Consider the following 22,027-nt stretch of genomic DNA (forward strand, 5'->3'; position numbering starts at 1 on the left):
ACCCTTCCCTGCATGTTTCCGGGTGCCCGCAGAGCTCCGGGAGCAAACAGTCAGCATGGCCAGCCTTTCGGGGGCCGGAGAGACGTGGGCAACAGGCCGCCTTGCAGAGGGCAAAGCCACGCGGAAACCAAAATCACGCCTCCGTCGTCCTGCGTGTGGCTCCTCCGTGGTCGGGGCTGTCGGCCTCGCGCTGCGTTGCAGGGCTCAGCCTGGGGATGTGCGGTCTGTGAACCGCGCGGGTGAAAACCCGACGGCAACCCGAGTCCCGGTCTTTTGTCCCTGAGGAAACCGCCCACTCCCTGGGCCACGGAACCGGGGCGAATGAGTGCCGCGCCGGACGCTGACCGTTTTCCCGGAGGGCGGGGGTCCCGCTACTCCCGGAGGCCGAAGACCGCTTTTCCTCCCTGCCTTCCTCCCTCTGTCCCCGGCTCCCTCCCGCCCGCCCCCAGTCCCTGCGTCGCTCTGTCTTTCCCTCCGTTCCTCCCTGCCTCCCTGCCTCCCTGCCTCCCTCCCTCCCTCCCTCCCTCCTAACGTCCCTCCGCCCATCCTTCCGCCCCTCTAGGTCTCCCGTTCCTCTCTCCATCTCTGCCCGCCTTCCCTCCCGCCTGGAACGCTCAGCGTCCCCGGTGTGCGCCGGGCCTGGGGTCTGCGTTCCGCCGCCAGGCGCTCCGTGCTGGCAGCTGGGAGGCTGCAGGGGCCCGGGCGGGCGGGCGACGGTGGCGCGGAGGCGCAGAGGAGGCGAGCCGCCGGAGCGGTGTCAGGCCTGGACGCTGCGCGGGCCCGGTGTTTCGCGGGACGGGGGTCTCCACCCAGCCCAGGGGACGACGCATTTTCCGGGGGTGGGGGGTGGGGGTGGGGAGGGGGCGGTCAGGCGGCGGGGTGGGGTGGTGGAAAGGCATGAGAGCTCTGCCCGGGCTGCCCGCTCCCACAGCCCAGGCGGCTGCCCGCAAACCCGCGCGTGCGCAGTAGGCGGCCCACCTGCTGGTACCTGGGCCGGCTCTGGGATCCCCGGGATGCCCAGGAAAGAATGGCAGTTCTCCGCTGTGTGGAGTCTCTCACCGGGCCTAGACCTAGAAGGCAGGAATCCCAGGCCGGTCAGCCCGGTGGAGGCGGCGGGGCGAAGACACGCCCCTCCGTAGCCAGCCAGGTGTTCCCCGCGAAAGAGAGAGAGGCCACCGCCCTCGCCCCGAACCACCCGACCCCGTCCCAACCCCGCGTCCTAAAGCTCCTCCAGCAGAAGCCGGTATTCTTCCTCGCTGAGGGGTGCTTCCAGCGAGGCGGCCTCTTCCGAGGCCTCCAGCTCCCCCGGGGCCTCCGTTTCTAGGAAAGGTTGCGCCTGCTGCAGAAACTCCGGGCTCGCCAGGAGCTCATCCAGCAGCAGGCCGCAGGGGAGTGCAGACGAGCGCCCCGGCTCCTGGAGCGCCTGGGAGGGCGCCGGGATGCCTTGCATCTGCCCCTGCCGCGCGGAGGCCTCCGGGGGCGCGGGCTGGGGAGGTGGAGCTGCCCCGGCTTGGGGTTCCCACGCCGCCCCGGCGACCTGGGGACCCCGGCCCCAGCCCCACCACGGGCTCCCCTGGGACGTGGGTGGCGCAAGCACACCTTGGCCCTGCGGCCCCGCTTGAGCGGGCCCAGGCTGTCCCACCGCGCAAGGGCCCGGCAGGCCGTCGCGCTGCGGGTCCCGGTCCTCCCGGCTTTTGCCCGGGTGCGGAGGCCACCGAGGAGCCTGAGGGTGGGAGAGCGCCCCTTCCGGAGGAGCCGGGGCGGCGTAGGCAAAATCCCCGCGCGCCGGGGCAGGTTGGGAGATCCCCTCCGCCGGCGCGGCCCGGCTGGGCTGCAGCACGGGGGCGGCCCTCGCCGCCTGGCTCACGAAAGCCCCCTGTGGGAGAGCCCCAGGCGCGCAGGGCACGTGGGGTGCGGGAAGCCCCGTTCCCCACGCGCCGGTGTGGGCGAAGGCGACCCACGAGGGAGCAGGGTGACACCCGCCGGGGGCCGCGTTGCACAGGCCGCCTGCCTGCGCGGGCGCCCTGCCACCCTGTCCCGGGTGCCTGGCCCTTCGATTCTGAAACCAGATCTGAATCCTGGACTCCGGGAGGCCCGTCTCTCTGGCCAGCTCTTCCCGGGCGGCGATGCCTGGAAAGCGATCCTTCTCAAAGGCTCGGAGGAGCAGGGCGGTCTGGGATCCGGTGACGGCGGTCCGCTTTCGCCGGCCTTCTGGCGGGCCGCGTCTCCCGGGCCAGGGCCGAGATTCCCGCCGGTGCTGCCTCAGCTGGCGCGACCTCTCATTCTGAAACCAAATCTGGACCCTGGGCTCCGGAATGCCGATGGCCTGGGCCAGCCGTTCTCTGGTGGCGATGCCCGGGTACGGGTTCCGCTCAAAGCAGGCTCGCAGGGCCTCGCTTTGGCTCGGGGTCCAAACGAGTCTCCGTCGCCGTCCTCGTCCCCGGGCTTCCGCGGGGAGGGTGCTGTCCGAAGGTGTCGGGAGGGCCATCGCGGTGAGCCCCGGCCGGAATGTCACGGACGGACGCGGGCAGAGAGAGGCCGGCGGGCTCCCGTGCACCTCAGCCGGCCTGTGCACTGCGGCAGGTGCAGCCAGGAGGCCTGCCCGGACAGCCAGCCAGCCAGCCAGCCAGCCGGCCGGCCAGCGGCCCTTATAAAGGCCCACAGGCAGGCAGGCTCCACCCCTTCATGAATGGCGGTGAGCCCCCCTGGGACAGCCCGCCCCACCCCGGAAGGGACCCAGGGCAAGTCGAGGCCTGCGGCCGGCGGGGTGGTGGTGGGGGGGGGGGGGTTGGGGGGTGGGGCAGGGCGTGGTGGTGGTGGTGGTGGTGGTGGTGGTGGTGGGGGTGGGGCCGGAGAGACGAAGAGGAAGGGGGAGAGGGGGAAGGGGTGAGGGGGGCGCGTTTCGGGGGCTGGCTCTCCGGACCTCTCCAGGGATCCCGCGGGAACGGGAAGCCGCTCTCTGGGCTCCCACGCGTCTGCAGCAGGGAGAAACCAGCCTGGGAGGGTGGAGGGGAGTGTGGAACTGAACCTCCGTGGGAGTCTTGAGTGTTCCAGGCCCTCTCTCCGTGAAGGAGGCAATGCCTGTGGGTGTCGCCGTTGCCGGGACAGTCTCACACACGCAGGCGTGTGGCTCTCGTTCATTTCCACGTAGAAGACCAGAGCGAGACCCCAGAGAGGAGATGCCTCCCCGGCGTGATGGCCTGACGATGGATTCCCGTGTGCGGCAACATGGGGAGTCTGCAGTGTGGTCGGTTTGGAAGCTGGCAAGGAGAGCGAAGGCACCATGCCGGGCTTCCACCCTTCCCTGCATGTTTCCGGGTGCCCGCAGAGCTCCGGGAGCAAACAGTCAGCATGGCCAGCCTTTCGGGGGCCGGAGAGACGTGGGCAACAGGCCGCCTTGCAGAGGGCAAAGCCACGCGGAAACCAAAATCACGCCTCCGTCGTCCTGCGTGTGGCTCCTCCGTGGTCGGGGCTGTCGGCCTCGCGCTGCGTTGCAGGGCTCAGCCTGGGGATGTGCGGTCTGTGAACCGCGCGGGTGAAAACCCGACGGCAACCCGAGTCCCGGTCTTTTGTCCCTGAGGAAACCGCCCACTCCCTGGGCCACGGAACCGGGGCGAATGAGTGCCGCGCCGGACGCTGACCGTTTTCCCGGAGGGCGGGGGTCCCGCTACTCCCGGAGGCCGAAGACCGCTTTTCCTCCCTGCCTTCCTCCCTCTGTCCCCGGCTCCCTCCCGCCCGCCCCCAGTCCCTGCGTCGCTCTGTCTTTCCCTCCGTTCCTCCCTGCCTCCCTGCCTCCCTGCCTCCCTCCCTCCCTCCCTCCCTCCTAACGTCCCTCCGCCCATCCTTCCGCCCCTCTAGGTCTCCCGTTCCTCTCTCCATCTCTGCCCGCCTTCCCTCCCGCCTGGAACGCTCAGCGTCCCCGGTGTGCGCCGGGCCTGGGGTCTGCGTTCCGCCGCCAGGCGCTCCGTGCTGGCAGCTGGGAGGCTGCAGGGGCCCGGGCGGGCGGGCGACGGTGGCGCGGAGGCGCAGAGGAGGCGAGCCGCCGGAGCGGTGTCAGGCCTGGACGCTGCGCGGGCCCGGTGTTTCGCGGGACGGGGGTCTCCACCCAGCCCAGGGGACGACGCATTTTCCGGGGGTGGGGGGTGGGGGTGGGGAGGGGGCGGTCAGGCGGCGGGGTGGGGTGGTGGAAAGGCATGAGAGCTCTGCCCGGGCTGCCCGCTCCCACAGCCCAGGCGGCTGCCCGCAAACCCGCGCGTGCGCAGTAGGCGGCCCACCTGCTGGTACCTGGGCCGGCTCTGGGATCCCCGGGATGCCCAGGAAAGAATGGCAGTTCTCCGCTGTGTGGAGTCTCTCACCGGGCCTAGACCTAGAAGGCAGGAATCCCAGGCCGGTCAGCCCGGTGGAGGCGGCGGGGCGAAGACACGCCCCTCCGTAGCCAGCCAGGTGTTCCCCGCGAAAGAGAGAGAGGCCACCGCCCTCGCCCCGAACCACCCGACCCCGTCCCAACCCCGCGTCCTAAAGCTCCTCCAGCAGAAGCCGGTATTCTTCCTCGCTGAGGGGTGCTTCCAGCGAGGCGGCCTCTTCCGAGGCCTCCAGCTCCCCCGGGGCCTCCGTTTCTAGGAAAGGTTGCGCCTGCTGCAGAAACTCCGGGCTCGCCAGGAGCTCATCCAGCAGCAGGCCGCAGGGGAGTGCAGACGAGCGCCCCGGCTCCTGGAGCGCCTGGGAGGGCGCCGGGATGCCTTGCATCTGCCCCTGCCGCGCGGAGGCCTCCGGGGGCGCGGGCTGGGGAGGTGGAGCTGCCCCGGCTTGGGGTTCCCACGCCGCCCCGGCGACCTGGGGACCCCGGCCCCAGCCCCACCACGGGCTCCCCTGGGACGTGGGTGGCGCAAGCACACCTTGGCCCTGCGGCCCCGCTTGAGCGGGCCCAGGCTGTCCCACCGCGCAAGGGCCCGGCAGGCCGTCGCGCTGCGGGTCCCGGTCCTCCCGGCTTTTGCCCGGGTGCGGAGGCCACCGAGGAGCCTGAGGGTGGGAGAGCGCCCCTTCCGGAGGAGCCGGGGCGGCGTAGGCAAAATCCCCGCGCGCCGGGGCAGGTTGGGAGATCCCCTCCGCCGGCGCGGCCCGGCTGGGCTGCAGCACGGGGGCGGCCCTCGCCGCCTGGCTCACGAAAGCCCCCTGTGGGAGAGCCCCAGGCGCGCAGGGCACGTGGGGTGCGGGAAGCCCCGTTCCCCACGCGCCGGTGTGGGCGAAGGCGACCCACGAGGGAGCAGGGTGACACCCGCCGGGGGCCGCGTTGCACAGGCCGCCTGCCTGCGCGGGCGCCCTGCCACCCTGTCCCGGGTGCCTGGCCCTTCGATTCTGAAACCAGATCTGAATCCTGGACTCCGGGAGGCCCGTCTCTCTGGCCAGCTCTTCCCGGGCGGCGATGCCTGGAAAGCGATCCTTCTCAAAGGCTCGGAGGAGCAGGGCGGTCTGGGATCCGGTGACGGCGGTCCGCTTTCGCCGGCCTTCTGGCGGGCCGCGTCTCCCGGGCCAGGGCCGAGATTCCCGCCGGTGCTGCCTCAGCTGGCGCGACCTCTCATTCTGAAACCAAATCTGGACCCTGGGCTCCGGAATGCCGATGGCCTGGGCCAGCCGTTCTCTGGTGGCGATGCCCGGGTACGGGTTCCGCTCAAAGCAGGCTCGCAGGGCCTCGCTTTGGCTCGGGGTCCAAACGAGTCTCCGTCGCCGTCCTCGTCCCCGGGCTTCCGCGGGGAGGGTGCTGTCCGAAGGTGTCGGGAGGGCCATCGCGGTGAGCCCCGGCCGGAATGTCACGGACGGACGCGGGCAGAGAGAGGCCGGCGGGCTCCCGTGCACCTCAGCCGGCCTGTGCACTGCGGCAGGTGCAGCCAGGAGGCCTGCCCGGACAGCCAGCCAGCCAGCCAGCCAGCCGGCCGGCCAGCGGCCCTTATAAAGGCCCACAGGCAGGCAGGCTCCACCCCTTCATGAATGGCGGTGAGCCCCCCTGGGACAGCCCGCCCCACCCCGGAAGGGACCCAGGGCAAGTCGAGGCCTGCGGCCGGCGGGGTGGTGGTGGGGGGGGGGGGGTTGGGGGGTGGGGCAGGGCGTGGTGGTGGTGGTGGTGGTGGTGGTGGTGGTGGGGGTGGGGCCGGAGAGACGAAGAGGAAGGGGGAGAGGGGGAAGGGGTGAGGGGGGCGCGTTTCGCGGGCTGGCTCTCCGGACCTCTCCAGGGATCCCGCGGGAACGGGAAGCCGCTCTCTGGGCTCCCACGCGTCTGCAGCAGGGAGAAACCAGCCTGGGAGGGTGGAGGGGAGTGTGGAACTGAACCTCCGTGGGAGTCTTGAGTGTTCCAGGCCCTCTCTCCGTGAAGGAGGCAATGCCTGTGGGTGTCGCCGTTGCCGGGACAGTCTCACACACGCAGGCGTGTGGCTCTCGTTCATTTCCACGTAGAAGACCAGAGCGAGACCCCAGAGAGGAGATGCCTCCCCGGCGTGATGGCCTGACGATGGATTCCCGTGTGCGGCAACATGGGGAGTCTGCAGTGTGGTCGGTTTGGAAGCTGGCAAGGAGAGCGAAGGCACCATGCCGGGCTTCCACCCTTCCCTGCATGTTTCCGGGTGCCCGCAGAGCTCCGGGAGCAAACAGTCAGCATGGCCAGCCTTTCGGGGGCCGGAGAGACGTGGGCAACAGGCCGCCTTGCAGAGGGCAAAGCCACGCGGAAACCAAAATCACGCCTCCGTCGTCCTGCGTGTGGCTCCTCCGTGGTCGGGGCTGTCGGCCTCGCGCTGCGTTGCAGGGCTCAGCCTGGGGATGTGCGGTCTGTGAACCGCGCGGGTGAAAACCCGACGGCAACCCGAGTCCCGGTCTTTTGTCCCTGAGGAAACCGCCCACTCCCTGGGCCACGGAACCGGGGCGAATGAGTGCCGCGCCGGACGCTGACCGTTTTCCCGGAGGGCGGGGGTCCCGCTACTCCCGGAGGCCGAAGACCGCTTTTCCTCCCTGCCTTCCTCCCTCTGTCCCCGGCTCCCTCCCGCCCGCCCCCAGTCCCTGCGTCGCTCTGTCTTTCCCTCCGTTCCTCCCTGCCTCCCTGCCTCCCTGCCTCCCTCCCTCCCTCCCTCCCTCCTAACGTCCCTCCGCCCATCCTTCCGCCCCTCTAGGTCTCCCGTTCCTCTCTCCATCTCTGCCCGCCTTCCCTCCCGCCTGGAACGCTCAGCGTCCCCGGTGTGCGCCGGGCCTGGGGTCTGCGTTCCGCCGCCAGGCGCTCCGTGCTGGCAGCTGGGAGGCTGCAGGGGCCCGGGCGGGCGGGCGACGGTGGCGCGGAGGCGCAGAGGAGGCGAGCCGCCGGAGCGGTGTCAGGCCTGGACGCTGCGCGGGCCCGGTGTTTCGCGGGACGGGGGTCTCCACCCAGCCCAGGGGACGACGCATTTTCCGGGGGTGGGGGGTGGGGGTGGGGAGGGGGCGGTCAGGCGGCGGGGTGGGGTGGTGGAAAGGCATGAGAGCTCTGCCCGGGCTGCCCGCTCCCACAGCCCAGGCGGCTGCCCGCAAACCCGCGCGTGCGCAGTAGGCGGCCCACCTGCTGGTACCTGGGCCGGCTCTGGGATCCCCGGGATGCCCAGGAAAGAATGGCAGTTCTCCGCTGTGTGGAGTCTCTCACCGGGCCTAGACCTAGAAGGCAGGAATCCCAGGCCGGTCAGCCCGGTGGAGGCGGCGGGGCGAAGACACGCCCCTCCGTAGCCAGCCAGGTGTTCCCCGCGAAAGAGAGAGAGGCCACCGCCCTCGCCCCGAACCACCCGACCCCGTCCCAACCCCGCGTCCTAAAGCTCCTCCAGCAGAAGCCGGTATTCTTCCTCGCTGAGGGGTGCTTCCAGCGAGGCGGCCTCTTCCGAGGCCTCCAGCTCCCCCGGGGCCTCCGTTTCTAGGAAAGGTTGCGCCTGCTGCAGAAACTCCGGGCTCGCCAGGAGCTCATCCAGCAGCAGGCCGCAGGGGAGTGCAGACGAGCGCCCCGGCTCCTGGAGCGCCTGGGAGGGCGCCGGGATGCCTTGCATCTGCCCCTGCCGCGCGGAGGCCTCCGGGGGCGCGGGCTGGGGAGGTGGAGCTGCCCCGGCTTGGGGTTCCCACGCCGCCCCGGCGACCTGGGGACCCCGGCCCCAGCCCCACCACGGGCTCCCCTGGGACGTGGGTGGCGCAAGCACACCTTGGCCCTGCGGCCCCGCTTGAGCGGGCCCAGGCTGTCCCACCGCGCAAGGGCCCGGCAGGCCGTCGCGCTGCGGGTCCCGGTCCTCCCGGCTTTTGCCCGGGTGCGGAGGCCACCGAGGAGCCTGAGGGTGGGAGAGCGCCCCTTCCGGAGGAGCCGGGGCGGCGTAGGCAAAATCCCCGCGCGCCGGGGCAGGTTGGGAGATCCCCTCCGCCGGCGCGGCCCGGCTGGGCTGCAGCACGGGGGCGGCCCTCGCCGCCTGGCTCACGAAAGCCCCCTGTGGGAGAGCCCCAGGCGCGCAGGGCACGTGGGGTGCGGGAAGCCCCGTTCCCCACGCGCCGGTGTGGGCGAAGGCGACCCACGAGGGAGCAGGGTGACACCCGCCGGGGGCCGCGTTGCACAGGCCGCCTGCCTGCGCGGGCGCCCTGCCACCCTGTCCCGGGTGCCTGGCCCTTCGATTCTGAAACCAGATCTGAATCCTGGACTCCGGGAGGCCCGTCTCTCTGGCCAGCTCTTCCCGGGCGGCGATGCCTGGAAAGCGATCCTTCTCAAAGGCTCGGAGGAGCAGGGCGGTCTGGGATCCGGTGACGGCGGTCCGCTTTCGCCGGCCTTCTGGCGGGCCGCGTCTCCCGGGCCAGGGCCGAGATTCCCGCCGGTGCTGCCTCAGCTGGCGCGACCTCTCATTCTGAAACCAAATCTGGACCCTGGGCTCCGGAATGCCGATGGCCTGGGCCAGCCGTTCTCTGGTGGCGATGCCCGGGTACGGGTTCCGCTCAAAGCAGGCTCGCAGGGCCTCGCTTTGGCTCGGGGTCCAAACGAGTCTCCGTCGCCGTCCTCGTCCCCGGGCTTCCGCGGGGAGGGTGCTGTCCGAAGGTGTCGGGAGGGCCATCGCGGTGAGCCCCGGCCGGAATGTCACGGACGGACGCGGGCAGAGAGAGGCCGGCGGGCTCCCGTGCACCTCAGCCGGCCTGTGCACTGCGGCAGGTGCAGCCAGGAGGCCTGCCCGGACAGCCAGCCAGCCAGCCAGCCAGCCGGCCGGCCAGCGGCCCTTATAAAGGCCCACAGGCAGGCAGGCTCCACCCCTTCATGAATGGCGGTGAGCCCCCCTGGGACAGCCCGCCCCACCCCGGAAGGGACCCAGGGCAAGTCGAGGCCTGCGGCCGGCGGGGTGGTGGTGGGGGGGGGGGGTTGGGGGGTGGGGCAGGGCGTGGTGGTGGTGGTGGTGGTGGTGGTGGTGGTGGGGGTGGGGCCGGAGAGACGAAGAGGAAGGGGGAGAGGGGGAAGGGGTGAGGGGGGCGCGTTTCGCGGGCTGGCTCTCCGGACCTCTCCAGGGATCCCGCGGGAACGGGAAGCCGCTCTCTGGGCTCCCACGCGTCTGCAGCAGGGAGAAACCAGCCTGGGAGGGTGGAGGGGAGTGTGGAACTGAACCTCCGTGGGAGTCTTGAGTGTTCCAGGCCCTCTCTCCGTGAAGGAGGCAATGCCTGTGGGTGTCGCCGTTGCCGGGACAGTCTCACACACGCAGGCGTGTGGCTCTCGTTCATTTCCACGTAGAAGACCAGAGCGAGACCCCAGAGAGGAGATGCCTCCCCGGCGTGATGGCCTGACGATGGATTCCCGTGTGCGGCAACATGGGGAGTCTGCAGTGTGGTCGGTTTGGAAGCTGGCAAGGAGAGCGAAGGCACCATGCCGGGCTTCCACCCTTCCCTGCATGTTTCCGGGTGCCCGCAGAGCTCCGGGAGCAAACAGTCAGCATGGCCAGCCTTTCGGGGGCCGGAGAGACGTGGGCAACAGGCCGCCTTGCAGAGGGCAAAGCCACGCGGAAACCAAAATCACGCCTCCGTCGTCCTGCGTGTGGCTCCTCCGTGGTCGGGGCTGTCGGCCTCGCGCTGCGTTGCAGGGCTCAGCCTGGGGATGTGCGGTCTGTGAACCGCGCGGGTGAAAACCCGACGGCAACCCGAGTCCCGGTCTTTTGTCCCTGAGGAAACCGCCCACTCCCTGGGCCACGGAACCGGGGCGAATGAGTGCCGCGCCGGACGCTGACCGTTTTCCCGGAGGGCGGGGGTCCCGCTACTCCCGGAGGCCGAAGACCGCTTTTCCTCCCTGCCTTCCTCCCTCTGTCCCCGGCTCCCTCCCGCCCGCCCCCAGTCCCTGCGTCGCTCTGTCTTTCCCTCCGTTCCTCCCTGCCTCCCTGCCTCCCTGCCTCCCTCCCTCCCTCCCTCCCTCCTAACGTCCCTCCGCCCATCCTTCCGCCCCTCTAGGTCTCCCGTTCCTCTCTCCATCTCTGCCCGCCTTCCCTCCCGCCTGGAACGCTCAGCGTCCCCGGTGTGCGCCGGGCCTGGGGTCTGCGTTCCGCCGCCAGGCGCTCCGTGCTGGCAGCTGGGAGGCTGCAGGGGCCCGGGCGGGCGGGCGACGGTGGCGCGGAGGCGCAGAGGAGGCGAGCCGCCGGAGCGGTGTCAGGCCTGGACGCTGCGCGGGCCCGGTGTTTCGCGGGACGGGGGTCTCCACCCAGCCCAGGGGACGACGCATTTTCCGGGGGTGGGGGGTGGGGGTGGGGAGGGGGCGGTCAGGCGGCGGGGTGGGGTGGTGGAAAGGCATGAGAGCTCTGCCCGGGCTGCCCGCTCCCACAGCCCAGGCGGCTGCCCGCAAACCCGCGCGTGCGCAGTAGGCGGCCCACCTGCTGGTACCTGGGCCGGCTCTGGGATCCCCGGGATGCCCAGGAAAGAATGGCAGTTCTCCGCTGTGTGGAGTCTCTCACCGGGCCTAGACCTAGAAGGCAGGAATCCCAGGCCGGTCAGCCCGGTGGAGGCGGCGGGGCGAAGACACGCCCCTCCGTAGCCAGCCAGGTGTTCCCCGCGAAAGAGAGAGAGGCCACCGCCCTCGCCCCGAACCACCCGACCCCGTCCCAACCCCGCGTCCTAAAGCTCCTCCAGCAGAAGCCGGTATTCTTCCTCGCTGAGGGGTGCTTCCAGCGAGGCGGCCTCTTCCGAGGCCTCCAGCTCCCCCGGGGCCTCCGTTTCTAGGAAAGGTTGCGCCTGCTGCAGAAACTCCGGGCTCGCCAGGAGCTCATCCAGCAGCAGGCCGCAGGGGAGTGCAGACGAGCGCCCCGGCTCCTGGAGCGCCTGGGAGGGCGCCGGGATGCCTTGCATCTGCCCCTGCCGCGCGGAGGCCTCCGGGGGCGCGGGCTGGGGAGGTGGAGCTGCCCCGGCTTGGGGTTCCCACGCCGCCCCGGCGACCTGGGGACCCCGGCCCCAGCCCCACCACGGGCTCCCCTGGGACGTGGGTGGCGCAAGCACACCTTGGCCCTGCGGCCCCGCTTGAGCGGGCCCAGGCTGTCCCACCGCGCAAGGGCCCGGCAGGCCGTCGCGCTGCGGGTCCCGGTCCTCCCGGCTTTTGCCCGGGTGCGGAGGCCACCGAGGAGCCTGAGGGTGGGAGAGCGCCCCTTCCGGAGGAGCCGGGGCGGCGTAGGCAAAATCCCCGCGCGCCGGGGCAGGTTGGGAGATCCCCTCCGCCGGCGCGGCCCGGCTGGGCTGCAGCACGGGGGCGGCCCTCGCCGCCTGGCTCACGAAAGCCCCCTGTGGGAGAGCCCCAGGCGCGCAGGGCACGTGGGGTGCGGGAAGCCCCGTTCCCCACGCGCCGGTGTGGGCGAAGGCGACCCACGAGGGAGCAGGGTGACACCCGCCGGGGGCCGCGTTGCACAGGCCGCCTGCCTGCGCGGGCGCCCTGCCACCCTGTCCCGGGTGCCTGGCCCTTCGATTCTGAAACCAGATCTGAATCCTGGACTCCGGGAGGCCCGTCTCTCTGGCCAGCTCTTCCCGGGCGGCGATGCCTGGAAAGCGATCCTTCTCAAAGGCTCGGAGGAGCAGGGCGGTCTGGGATCCGGTGACGGCGGTCCGCTTTCGCCGGCCTTCTGGCGGGCCGCGTCTCCCGGGCCAGGGCCGAGATTCCCGCCGGTGCTGCCTCAGCTGGCGCGACCTCTCATTCTGAAACCAAATCTGGACCCTGGGCTCCGGAATGCCGATGGCCTGGGCCAGCCGTTCTCTGGTGGCGATGCCCGGGTACGGGTTCCGCTCAAAGCAGGCTCGCAGGGCCTCGCTTTGGCTCGGGGTCCAAACGAGTCTCCGTCGCCGTCCTCGTCCCCGGGCTTCCGCGGGGAGGGTGCTGTCCGAAGGTGTCGGGAGGGCCATCGCGGTGAGCCCCGGCCGGAATGTCACGGACGGACGCGGGCAGAGAGAGGCCGGCGGGCTCCCGTGCACCTCAGCCGGCCTGTGCACTGCGGCAGGTGCAGCCAGGAGGCCTGCCCGGACAGCCAGCCAGCCAGCCAGCCAGCCGGCCAGCCAGCGGCCCTTATAAAGGCCCACAGGCAGGCAGGCTCCACCCCTTCATGAATGGCGGTGAGCCCCCCTGGGACAGCCCGCCCCACCCCGGAAGGGACCCAGGGCAAGTCGAGGCCTGCGGCCGGCGGGGTGGTGGTGGGGGGGGGGGGTTGGGGGGTGGGGCAGGGCGTGGTGGTGGTGGTGGTGGTGGTGGTGGTGGTGGGGGTGGGGCCGGAGAGACGAAGAGGAAGGGGGAGAGGGGGAAGGGGTGAGGGGGGCGCGTTTCGGGGGCTGGCTCTCCGGACCTCTCCAGGGATCCCGCGGGAACGGGAAGCCGCTCTCTGGGCTCCCACGCGTCTGCAGCAGGGAGAAACCAGCCTGGGAGGGTGGAGGGGAGTGTGGAACTGAACCTCCGTGGGAGTCTTGAGTGTTCCAGGCCCTCTCTCCGTGAAGGAGGCAATGCCTGTGGGTGTCGCCGTTGCCGGGACAGTCTCACACACGCAGGCGTGTGGCTCTCGTTCATTTCCACGTAGAAGACCAGAGCGAGACCCCAGAGAGGAGATGCCTCCCCGGCGTGATGGCCTGACGATGGATTCCCGTGTGCGGCAACATGGGGAGTCTGCAGTGTGGTCGGTTTGGAAGCTGGCAAGGAGAGCGAAGGCACCATGCCGGGCTTCCACCCTTCCCTGCATGTTTCCGGGTGCCCGCAGAGCTCCGGGAGCAAACAGTCAGCATGGCCAGCCTTTCGGGGGCCGGAGAGACGTGGGCAACAGGCCGCCTTGCAGAGGGCAAAGCCACGCGGAAACCAAAATCACGCCTCCGTCGTCCTGCGTGTGGCTCCTCCGTGGTCGGGGCTGTCGGCCTCGCGCTGCGTTGCAGGGCTCAGCCTGGGGATGTGCGGTCTGTGAACCGCGCGGGTGAAAACCCGACGGCAACCCGAGTCCCGGTCTTTTGTCCCTGAGGAAACCGCCCACTCCCTGGGCCACGGAACCGGGGCGAATGAGTGCCGCGCCGGACGCTGACCGTTTTCCCGGAGGGCGGGGGTCCCGCTACTCCCGGAGGCCGAAGACCGCTTTTCCTCCCTGCCTTCCTCCCTCTGTCCCCGGCTCCCTCCCGCCCGCCCCCAGTCCCTGCGTCGCTCTGTCTTTCCCTCCGTTCCTCCCTGCCTCCCTGCCTCCCTGCCTCCCTCCCTCCCTCCCTCCCTCCTAACGTCCCTCCGCCCATCCTTCCGCCCCTCTAGGTCTCCCGTTCCTCTCTCCATCTCTGCCCGCCTTCCCTCCCGCCTGGAACGCTCAGCGTCCCCGGTGTGCGCCGGGCCTGGGGTCTGCGTTCCGCCGCCAGGCGCTCCGTGCTGGCAGCTGGGAGGCTGCAGGGGCCCGGGCGGGCGGGCGACGGTGGCGCGGAGGCGCAGAGGAGGCGAGCCGCCGGAGCGGTGTCAGGCCTGGACGCTGCGCGGGCCCGGTGTTTCGCGGGACGGGGGTCTCCACCCAGCCCAGGGGACGACGCATTTTCCGGGGGTGGGGGGTGGGGGTGGGGAGGGGGCGGTCAGGCGGCGGGGTGGGGTGGTGGAAAGGCATGAGAGCTCTGCCCGGGCTGCCCGCTCCCACAGCCCAGGCGGCTGCCCGCAAACCCGCGCGTGCGCAGTAGGCGGCCCACCTGCTGGTACCTGGGCCGGCTCTGGGATCCCCGGGATGCCCAGGAAAGAATGGCAGTTCTCCGCTGTGTGGAGTCTCTCACCGGGCCTAGACCTAGAAGGCAGGAATCCCAGGCCGGTCAGCCCGGTGGAGGCGGCGGGGCGAAGACACGCCCCTCCGTAGCCAGCCAGGTGTTCCCCGCGAAAGAGAGAGAGGCCACCGCCCTCGCCCCGAACCACCCGACCCCGTCCCAACCCCGCGTCCTAAAGCTCCTCCAGCAGAAGCCGGTATTCTTCCTCGCTGAGGGGTGCTTCCAGCGAGGCGGCCTCTTCCGAGGCCTCCAGCTCCCCCGGGGCCTCCGTTTCTAGGAAAGGTTGCGCCTGCTGCAGAAACTCCGGGCTCGCCAGGAGCTCATCCAGCAGCAGGCCGCAGGGGAGTGCAGACGAGCGCCCCGGCTCCTGGAGCGCCTGGGAGGGCGCCGGGATGCCTTGCATCTGCCCCTGCCGCGCGGAGGCCTCCGGGGGCGCGGGCTGGGGAGGTGGAGCTGCCCCGGCTTGGGGTTCCCACGCCGCCCCGGCGACCTGGGGACCCCGGCCCCAGCCCCACCACGGGCTCCCCTGGGACGTGGGTGGCGCAAGCACACCTTGGCCCTGCGGCCCCGCTTGAGCGGGCCCAGGCTGTCCCACCGCGCAAGGGCCCGGCAGGCCGTCGCGCTGCGGGTCCCGGTCCTCCCGGCTTTTGCCCGGGTGCGGAGGCCACCGAGGAGCCTGAGGGTGGGAGAGCGCCCCTTCCGGAGGAGCCGGGGCGGCGTAGGCAAAATCCCCGCGCGCCGGGGCAGGTTGGGAGATCCCCTCCGCCGGCGCGGCCCGGCTGGGCTGCAGCACGGGGGCGGCCCTCGCCGCCTGGCTCACGAAAGCCCCCTGTGGGAGAGCCCCAGGCGCGCAGGGCACGTGGGGTGCGGGAAGCCCCGTTCCCCACGCGCCGGTGTGGGCGAAGGCGACCCACGAGGGAGCAGGGTGACACCCGCCGGGGGCCGCGTTGCACAGGCCGCCTGCCTGCGCGGGCGCCCTGCCACCCTGTCCCGGGTGCCTGGCCCTTCGATTCTGAAACCAGATCTGAATCCTGGACTCCGGGAGGCCCGTCTCTCTGGCCAGCTCTTCCCGGGCGGCGATGCCTGGAAAGCGATCCTTCTCAAAGGCTCGGAGGAGCAGGGCGGTCTGGGATCCGGTGACGGCGGTCCGCTTTCGCCGGCCTTCTGGCGGGCCGCGTCTCCCGGGCCAGGGCCGAGATTCCCGCCGGTGCTGCCTCAGCTGGCGCGACCTCTCATTCTGAAACCAAATCTGGACCCTGGGCTCCGGAATGCCGATGGCCTGGGCCAGCCGTTCTCTGGTGGCGATGCCCGGGTGTGGGTTCCGCTCAAAGCAGGCTCGCAGGGCCTCGCTTTGGCTCGGGGTCCAAACGAGTCTCCGTCGCCGTCCTCGTCCCCGGGCTTCCGCGGGGAGGGTGCTGTCCGAAGGTGTCGGGAGGGCCATCGCGGTGAGTCCCGGCCGGAATGTCACGGACGGACGCGGGCAGAGAGAGGCCGGCGGGCTCCCGTGCACCTCAGCCGGCCTGTGCACTGCGGCAGGTGCAGCCAGGAGGCCCTTAGAAAGACCTACCACCTCCACCGCGTTATGAACATGCATGAGCTCGAGACCGAAGGTCCCAGGGTAGCCCGTCCTCCGAAGCCAAAAACCACAGTGACCAGGGCCTTGTGGGGTGGGTGGGTTTAGGACCGGATTGGAGGGGAAAGAGGGCCTTCGGGGACTGGCTCTCTGAGGTTCTCCAGTAATTCTATGGAAACTGGAAGCCGCTGTCTTGACTCAGTTTTCAGGCAGAAACCACCGTGAAGCGTGGAGTGTGGAACTGAACTTCCATGAGAGTCTTGAGTTTTCCAGGCCCTCTCCGGGAAGGCGGCAATGCCTGTGGGTGTCGCCGTTGCCGTGATAGTCTCACGCACGCAGTTGTGTGGATCTCGTTCATTTTCATGTAGAAAACGAGAGCGAAACTACAGAGAAAAGAAACGTCGGGTGCATCACGGCCTGACGACGGATTGCTGTTTCCTGCAACAAGGGGATTCTCCACTGTGGCCGGTTTGGAAACTGGAAAGGAGAGCGAAGTTACGATGCTGCTTTTCCACGCTTCGCTGGAGGTTTCTGTGTCCCTGCAGAGCTCGGGAAACAGTCAACATGGTCACGCTTTCGGGGGCGGGAGACACGTGAGCAACAGGCCCCCTTGCAGAGGGCGAAGGAACGTGGGACCCGGAATCATGGTTCACTCGGCCTGAGTGTGACTCCCGTGTGAATGGGAGTATCTGCCTCGCGCTCTGTTGCAGGCTCAACGTGGGGCTATGTCATCTGTGAACCATGTGGATGAAAAACGGACAATCACCCGAGTCTCGGCTCATTGCTCTCTGGGCAATTCTCTCATTCCTTGGGAGGCGGAATTCGTCTGAATTGTTCCGGGATGAAGTGACCCGGGCTGGCGATCCGGAGGGCTGGTGAGCTGGTGAGCGCGCCTCCGGCCGACGTGGCTGTCGGCCGAGCACTCAGCCTGCACTGGGCACCCAACATTTTCCCGGAGTGCGAGGTCCTGCTGGTCCTGGAGACAGAAGACCGCTTTTCTCTCTGCTTTCCTCTCTCTGTCTCTTGCTCCCTTTCTCCCTCTGTCCTTCCCTTCCTCCCTCCTTCCTCCCTACCTCCCTTCCTCCCCTTCCCCACATTCTCCTTTCCAGTGTCCCTCTGTCCATCTGTCCTTTTCTCTCTCCATTCCTCCCTTTCTCTCTCTGTTCCTCTCCCCATCTCTATTTTTCAACATTACATGATCCCATTGTGTGTATCTGTGTGTTAACATTTTTTAGCAATAAAATTCATTTTCATTAAGATATGTACATTGTTACTTAGACACATTATTTATGTATGTGCATTTGTTTAATAGACATAATTTATTTCAGCGTTATTCTACAGCATAGTGTAAGCATAACTCATAAGCAGTGTCAACCCAAAAATTGTGTGACTCGCGTTACTGTGATTCTTTTATACTGCAGTGGTCGAGAATAAAATCTCTGTATCTCCAATTTATATCTGTGTATTACCATTGAATTGGCCCCATTTCCTGTAGTGATAGAACACTATTCCCGGACTATGACAAGAGCTGTGGGCTGTGGGGAGGTCAGGGATAGGATGACACGGAAGTGACAATAAGACATTCTCTTTTTCACATCTTTATTAAATTCAAATTCCATATGAAAGAAATTTAAAATTCCAAACAACATTGTTTATTTCATTACATAAAATGAAAATTATAAAGCAACCAAACAAGTAATTAATACACTTAGATAATGAAATAGTGTATGATCTCAGTACAAAATACAAGTAGAATATATGTCAAATATAACAAAATACACTGTATTGTAGTACGTGATGAAATCTCCATATCCTGCAATATAGTACAATCAATTGAAATGTATGAAATATAATAAAATATAAATTTAGGATGTTTAAAATGAAATGAAACATGAGGCAGGTCAATAAATAAGTACAATCATTTACCATTTAATATATCTTGACTTAAATTTTATGTAGAAATATTAAAAGTAAACAGCTTGCATAGTAATTTTACTATAATTATATCAAACTAAAAATATATAGACATTTTCCCACAGGGAGTGCTATTAATGGTTTGTGGATATTAGTACTCCATGGGTTCAGGCTGGAAGAGTGAGACCTACAACCTTTTCTGGATTAAAAGAGAAGCAATTTCTTGGTAAGGCGGTTCATGCCTGTAATCCCAGCACGTTGGGAAGCCGAGGCTGGCGGATCACCTGAGTTTGAGGCCAACCTGGCCAAAGTGACAAAACTCTGTCTCTACTAACAATACAAGAAAAAAGAAATTAGCCAGGCATAGCAGTACATGCCTGTAGTCCCAGCTACTTGGGAGGCTGAGGCATGAGAATTGTTTGAACCCAGGAAGCAGAGATTGCAGTGAGCTAAGATTGTGCCACTGCACTCCAGCCTGGGTAACATAGCAAGACTACCTCAAAAAACAAAAACAAAAAAGGAGCACATAATTTTATATTTACTTTTCTACAATCTAAAATATGCAAATTCACGATTACATTCTAATGCTTTTCTGATTATATAGAAACGCACGACTGTCATCAGACATCCAAAAGGCATCAAATGTCTAACACGAAATATAAAATTTGACTATAGTCTTAGTGGTCTGCAAAATTCAGGGCTCGCCATTCTGAGTATACCACTCAAGTTTCTTTCCTATGACTTCTTCAGGTTCTGTCATTTATTAACACAGTGTGTCTAAAATTGTCACTGCTGGTCATCTGGAAGAATCTGAGAAGACGCAGATCCTTGTTCTCATTCCCAGAGCTGCATCTCTGCTGAATAGGGTCGGGGTGCTCACAGCTTAGCCTCATCTGATCCACTGACAGTCTCAGTTATCTCCTGCCCAGGGAAAGGATGGGCTTCTCTATCCAGGGCTGAATCCCTAGGACCAGGCAATGTGGCTGGGACAAGCCAGCTCTCAGCAGGGAAGACATAAGCTGCCTGGGTGGCCATGGAATACAAGGTCTGCACCTGGGCACACAGAGGCCCCCGGAGCCGAGTGAGCAGTGTCAGCTGCTCACAGGTCAGTGGAGAATGGATCTGCTGTGCCCACACCTGGGTTAGGTCTTGATAAACAGCCTCTGACATAGCTCGCACAGAGGTCACCAAGCTTTTTCGAATTGACGGTGTTTGGACTCCCAGGGCCCGAGACCTATGTTGCTTGCTGCGCCCAGTGCAAGCTCTGGAACGTCCCCTATGGTGGGCATCACAGGTCTCCTGGATTTCACTGTTGTGCACAGCAGTGGAGGATCTTGATTTTTTATTCAACGACAAGCTGCACTCCTTTTCTGGACAGTTCCCTGCAAAGAAAGCATGTGAGAGACTCACCAGAGCAGTCCCCACAGACCCTGATTTCCAGAACCCCCTGTACACCCAGGTGAACCCCACTTGTCTCTCCCACTCCTTCCTGACCATCTCAGCACTGGAATGAAGTGAGGCTGAACCCCTTGTGAGTCCCCAAATATTCTCAGAGTGCTAAGATCTCAAAAATTTACTTGTCAATAAGTAACTCCCTTTCCGCTCAAGCCTCGTATAAAAGTTTCCGGATTATTTGCCTTTTGGGGCAAACCAAAAACAAAAAAACCACCACCAACAACAACAAACACCAAGATTCTACCTGCTGTGTCTTGGCAGCTGTCCTTGGAACTGATTTTTCTTTTCCTGCAGTTTTCCCGATATGAGCTGGACTCTGGTTCTGTGAACACAATGAGAGTTTGAGAAAGTGCCTCCAACTGAACACCCTGAAATTCCTAGTCCATCCTGGACACACAGGAGCTGAGGTTACCACCAAACCCCAGCTCTCTTCTGTTCTCCAGTGTCCAGGATCTGTACGGCCCTGGCTGCCAAGGAGCTCCCAGTTTCCTTGCCAGGGGAGCCTGTGTTGCTTCCCTGTCCCTTCTCACCTTGAAAGAGTCAAATCTTACCTGATCCAGCAGTGCTGTTCCCGGCCTTGAGCTTGGTTTCCTTAGAATTCTCCTTGTTTGGATTGGGCTCCGATCCTGCTGCAAAAGAAAGTATAGATGACTCACCTCTCCCTAGGCAGAGTCCCATAGTCTATCTCTGATGCACTTTTGCGAATCAGTCTTTCATGTGAAGCTCTTCTGCCAGTGTCACGAGTGAACACGTTTCTCAAGTCCCCTGAGGGCACTAAGCCATTTCCCATCCCCAAATCTCAAAATAAAACCCTGCTAAAGACACATAGCTCAGTATCCCTGATTCCAACCCTCCTTCCAGCCTCCGTAGGAGCAGCCCAAGGCCTTACCTTGCCTTTGTGTGTGCTTCTCACTGGAATGGGAGAAGGCGGTCTTGCCTTTTTCTTTGAATGGTTTCTTCTCATCTGAGCCCTTTTCTGAAAAGGAGATCTGTTGGAAAGGGGGCTGGTCAGTGGAGCACTGGATGGAGGAGCAGTGGAGATCGGGGTCTTCATTTCCCTTTCCCATGTTGAAGCTCAAGTGAAAGGTGCGCTCTCTCTCACGTCCAAAGGCAGAGTGTGGGTTAGTCTGTGAGACCTGCCTTTTATACGTCCCTCGGCTGGGCGTGGCTTACTCTTATTGGCTGAAGAGTTTTCTCATTCCTGCTGCTTCTTAGAGCCTCAATCAGAAGTTTCTTGCTGTAGTTCTACTGGGGACCTAGACACAGTTAAAGGGAGACATTTTCAGGATCCTGTCATGGTGTCCAGAAAACAAAGAATCGGGAGCACAGGGACCGGAAAATCGGGGAACCACTTCTTCCTATTTCTGTCCCAGTTCCTACCTGGAAGGATTTATGATCCTGTTCACCTTTCAAGATGCACAATTAAACATGCCTATATTGTCATATGTTATATATTTTGCACAGAAAGAGAATTTATTATACATAGTGTTAACATTGTATGCATAGATATTATAATTTCTTAAATGTTTGGAAACAACACATGTCAAATTATGGTTGATTGTATTAGATTCACACATATATGATGAAATAAACATGCAGAGAAAAAAATAAATACCAAATGAAATGGCCCTTCCTACCTTAAAAATGGGGAAGATAATTAGATCAAATGCAATAAAATTGAATTGATTAGGTTGAGCCAGTGCTAACCTAATTAAGCCCCCGATTCCTGAGGTAGCAAAAAGTCTCGGTGGAAAAACTTTCCCCCATTCTCACCCTTCCTCAGTCATCCTGGGAGCGCCATTGTGTTCTGTGGACTTTATTCAGCCTCCCTAGTAAAAATGGACTTGGCCTCAAACAGGTAACCCAACTGATCACAAGAAAAACAGCCTAGATTCTGAACATCAGCTCCTGTCTTCACACCGTGGACACCACCTGAATCCCGTCAAAGCCCAGATTGTTTCTCAACATCCACCAGCAAGACGTATTCCAGGGCAGCCTCTCAAAACTGCCTCAGTGAGACGGGACAAGGTGTGGTGGAGCTCCAGGTTCAGAATAGCTGCCTCATCCCTTCCTACTGCGGCGGAGTCTGTCTCTGCTGGTCAGAGCCCTCCAACTAGCCTAGTCTATGTCCAAGCAAGTGTCCCCTAAAAGGACCTTCTTGTCTCCCCCTCTGCTGAGGAAAGCATGCAGGAATGAGACCTTCTATGTTAAGGAGTACTCAGCCTCCAGTCCCAAATGACTTGATTGACTGATGAACTGATTCCTTGAGGAGGAGAAAGACACAGGGAAGAGACTGTGTTGGGTGAGTCTGTGTTTTCCCAGCTGTGCTGCCTGTGCAGATAGTGGAACGAAAAAAGAATTAGTGGTAGACAGACATTGCCTAGTGAAATTGTCTGAATGTAAATGGAACTTATCATAATATGATAACATTATATATTATGATATAAAATTTATTTGACATCTAAATAAATTTTGATATATTATGAAATAATATATAAAATTTGGTCCGGTAATTTTATAAATTTTGTAACAACATTAACATATAAACTCAATAGAAAGCTAGGAAAATTGTCTGCTCTTGTGTAAATGACTGCTTTTTGGATAACTCTGTAAAAGCTGTGAAGAGGGGTCTGCTACTTACGTGATAGTAAGTACTTGATAAGACATCGACTTCCACATCTTTGCTGTTTTTAACCAGTGCCCTCTCAAGATATGAGAATATTTTACTCTAAGAAAGTGTTTTCATAGATATCGTAATAGGAATTTTGTTAATTTTAGTTAATAAATTATTATAACATTTAGTGATTATTAATAATTTATGTCATTGTTAAAATATATTCCTACAGACAACATATT

The 22,027-nt window shown here is 63.8% G+C and overlaps 6 protein-coding genes across 7 annotated transcripts; all 6 read right to left on the bottom strand.

Moving 5' to 3' along the window:
- Window positions 1–1,190: 1,190 nt before the first annotated feature.
- Window positions 1,191–2,549, bottom strand: LOC129532416 (double homeobox protein 4-like protein 4). The gene has a single exon (XM_055381761.2). It carries the CDS (start codon window positions 2,486–2,488, stop codon window positions 1,220–1,222), a length of 1,269 nt encoding a protein of 422 aa, XP_055237736.2. The 5' UTR covers window positions 2,489–2,549; the 3' UTR covers window positions 1,191–1,219.
- A 1,937-nt stretch (window positions 2,550–4,486) lies between these two features.
- Window positions 4,487–5,845, bottom strand: LOC129532818 (double homeobox protein 4-like protein 4). Its single transcript, XM_055384049.2, has one exon. The coding sequence runs from the start codon at window positions 5,782–5,784 to the stop codon at window positions 4,516–4,518; it is 1,269 nt and encodes a 422-aa protein (XP_055240024.2). The 5' UTR covers window positions 5,785–5,845; the 3' UTR covers window positions 4,487–4,515.
- A 1,937-nt stretch (window positions 5,846–7,782) lies between these two features.
- LOC129532815 (double homeobox protein 4-like protein 4) lies at window positions 7,783–9,141 on the bottom strand. Its single transcript, XM_055384045.2, has one exon. It carries the CDS (start codon window positions 9,078–9,080, stop codon window positions 7,812–7,814), a length of 1,269 nt encoding a protein of 422 aa, XP_055240020.1. The 5' UTR covers window positions 9,081–9,141; the 3' UTR covers window positions 7,783–7,811.
- A 1,936-nt stretch (window positions 9,142–11,077) lies between these two features.
- LOC115932855 (double homeobox protein 4-like protein 4) lies at window positions 11,078–12,436 on the bottom strand. Its single transcript, XM_031006492.3, has one exon. The coding sequence runs from the start codon at window positions 12,373–12,375 to the stop codon at window positions 11,107–11,109; it is 1,269 nt and encodes a 422-aa protein (XP_030862352.3). The 5' UTR covers window positions 12,376–12,436; the 3' UTR covers window positions 11,078–11,106.
- Window positions 12,437–14,372: 1,936 nt separating this feature from the next.
- LOC101123968 (double homeobox protein 4-like protein 4) lies at window positions 14,373–15,670 on the bottom strand. The gene has a single exon (XM_055384047.2). It carries the CDS (start codon window positions 15,668–15,670, stop codon window positions 14,402–14,404), a length of 1,269 nt encoding a protein of 422 aa, XP_055240022.2. The 3' UTR covers window positions 14,373–14,401.
- A 2,829-nt stretch (window positions 15,671–18,499) lies between these two features.
- On the bottom strand, window positions 18,500–20,257 carry LOC115932854 (protein FRG2-like-1). 2 transcript variants are annotated; one of them, XM_063705698.1, is made up of 4 exons: window positions 20,061–20,257; window positions 19,723–19,797; window positions 19,416–19,493; window positions 18,500–19,098 (listed from the first exon to the last, which is right to left on the bottom strand). In XM_063705698.1, the coding sequence occupies exons 1-4, from the start codon at window positions 20,236–20,238 to the stop codon at window positions 18,593–18,595; spliced, it is 837 nt and encodes a 278-aa protein (XP_063561768.1). In that variant the 5' UTR covers window positions 20,239–20,257; the 3' UTR covers window positions 18,500–18,592. The 2 variants fall into 2 exon arrangements, with proteins under 2 accessions (XP_063561768.1, XP_030862350.2); XM_031006490.3 differs by having other exon boundaries at window positions 19,723–19,800.
- Window positions 20,258–22,027: the final 1,770 nt, after the last annotated feature.

The sequence above is a fragment of the Gorilla gorilla genome, chromosome 3 (assembly GCF_029281585.2).
Source record: "Gorilla gorilla gorilla isolate KB3781 chromosome 3, NHGRI_mGorGor1-v2.1_pri, whole genome shotgun sequence".
NCBI classification, from domain to species: Eukaryota; Metazoa; Chordata; class Mammalia; order Primates; family Hominidae; genus Gorilla; species Gorilla gorilla.

Excerpts from the sequence above, each read along its gene's own strand:
- LOC129532416 (XM_055381761.2), bottom strand. The coding sequence starts at position 2,488 with ATGGCCCTCCCGACACCTTCGGACAGCACCCTCCCCGCGGAAGCCCGG.
- LOC129532818 (XM_055384049.2), bottom strand. The coding sequence starts at position 5,784 with ATGGCCCTCCCGACACCTTCGGACAGCACCCTCCCCGCGGAAGCCCGG.
- LOC129532815 (XM_055384045.2), bottom strand. The coding sequence starts at position 9,080 with ATGGCCCTCCCGACACCTTCGGACAGCACCCTCCCCGCGGAAGCCCGG.
- LOC115932855 (XM_031006492.3), bottom strand. The coding sequence starts at position 12,375 with ATGGCCCTCCCGACACCTTCGGACAGCACCCTCCCCGCGGAAGCCCGG.
- LOC101123968 (XM_055384047.2), bottom strand. The coding sequence starts at position 15,670 with ATGGCCCTCCCGACACCTTCGGACAGCACCCTCCCCGCGGAAGCCCGG.
- LOC115932854 (XM_031006490.3), bottom strand. The coding sequence starts at position 20,238 with ATGGGAAAGGGAAATGAAGACCCCGATCTCCACTGCTCCTCCATCCAG. Across the intron at positions 19,801-20,060 it reads GAAGCACACACAAAGGCAAG|CAGGATCGGAGCCCAATCCA; the intron begins GTAAGGCCTTGG and ends TTTCTTTTGCAG. Across the intron at positions 19,099-19,415 it reads CAGCTGCCAAGACACAGCAG|GGAACTGTCCAGAAAAGGAG; the intron begins GTAGAATCTTGG and ends CTTTCTTTGCAG.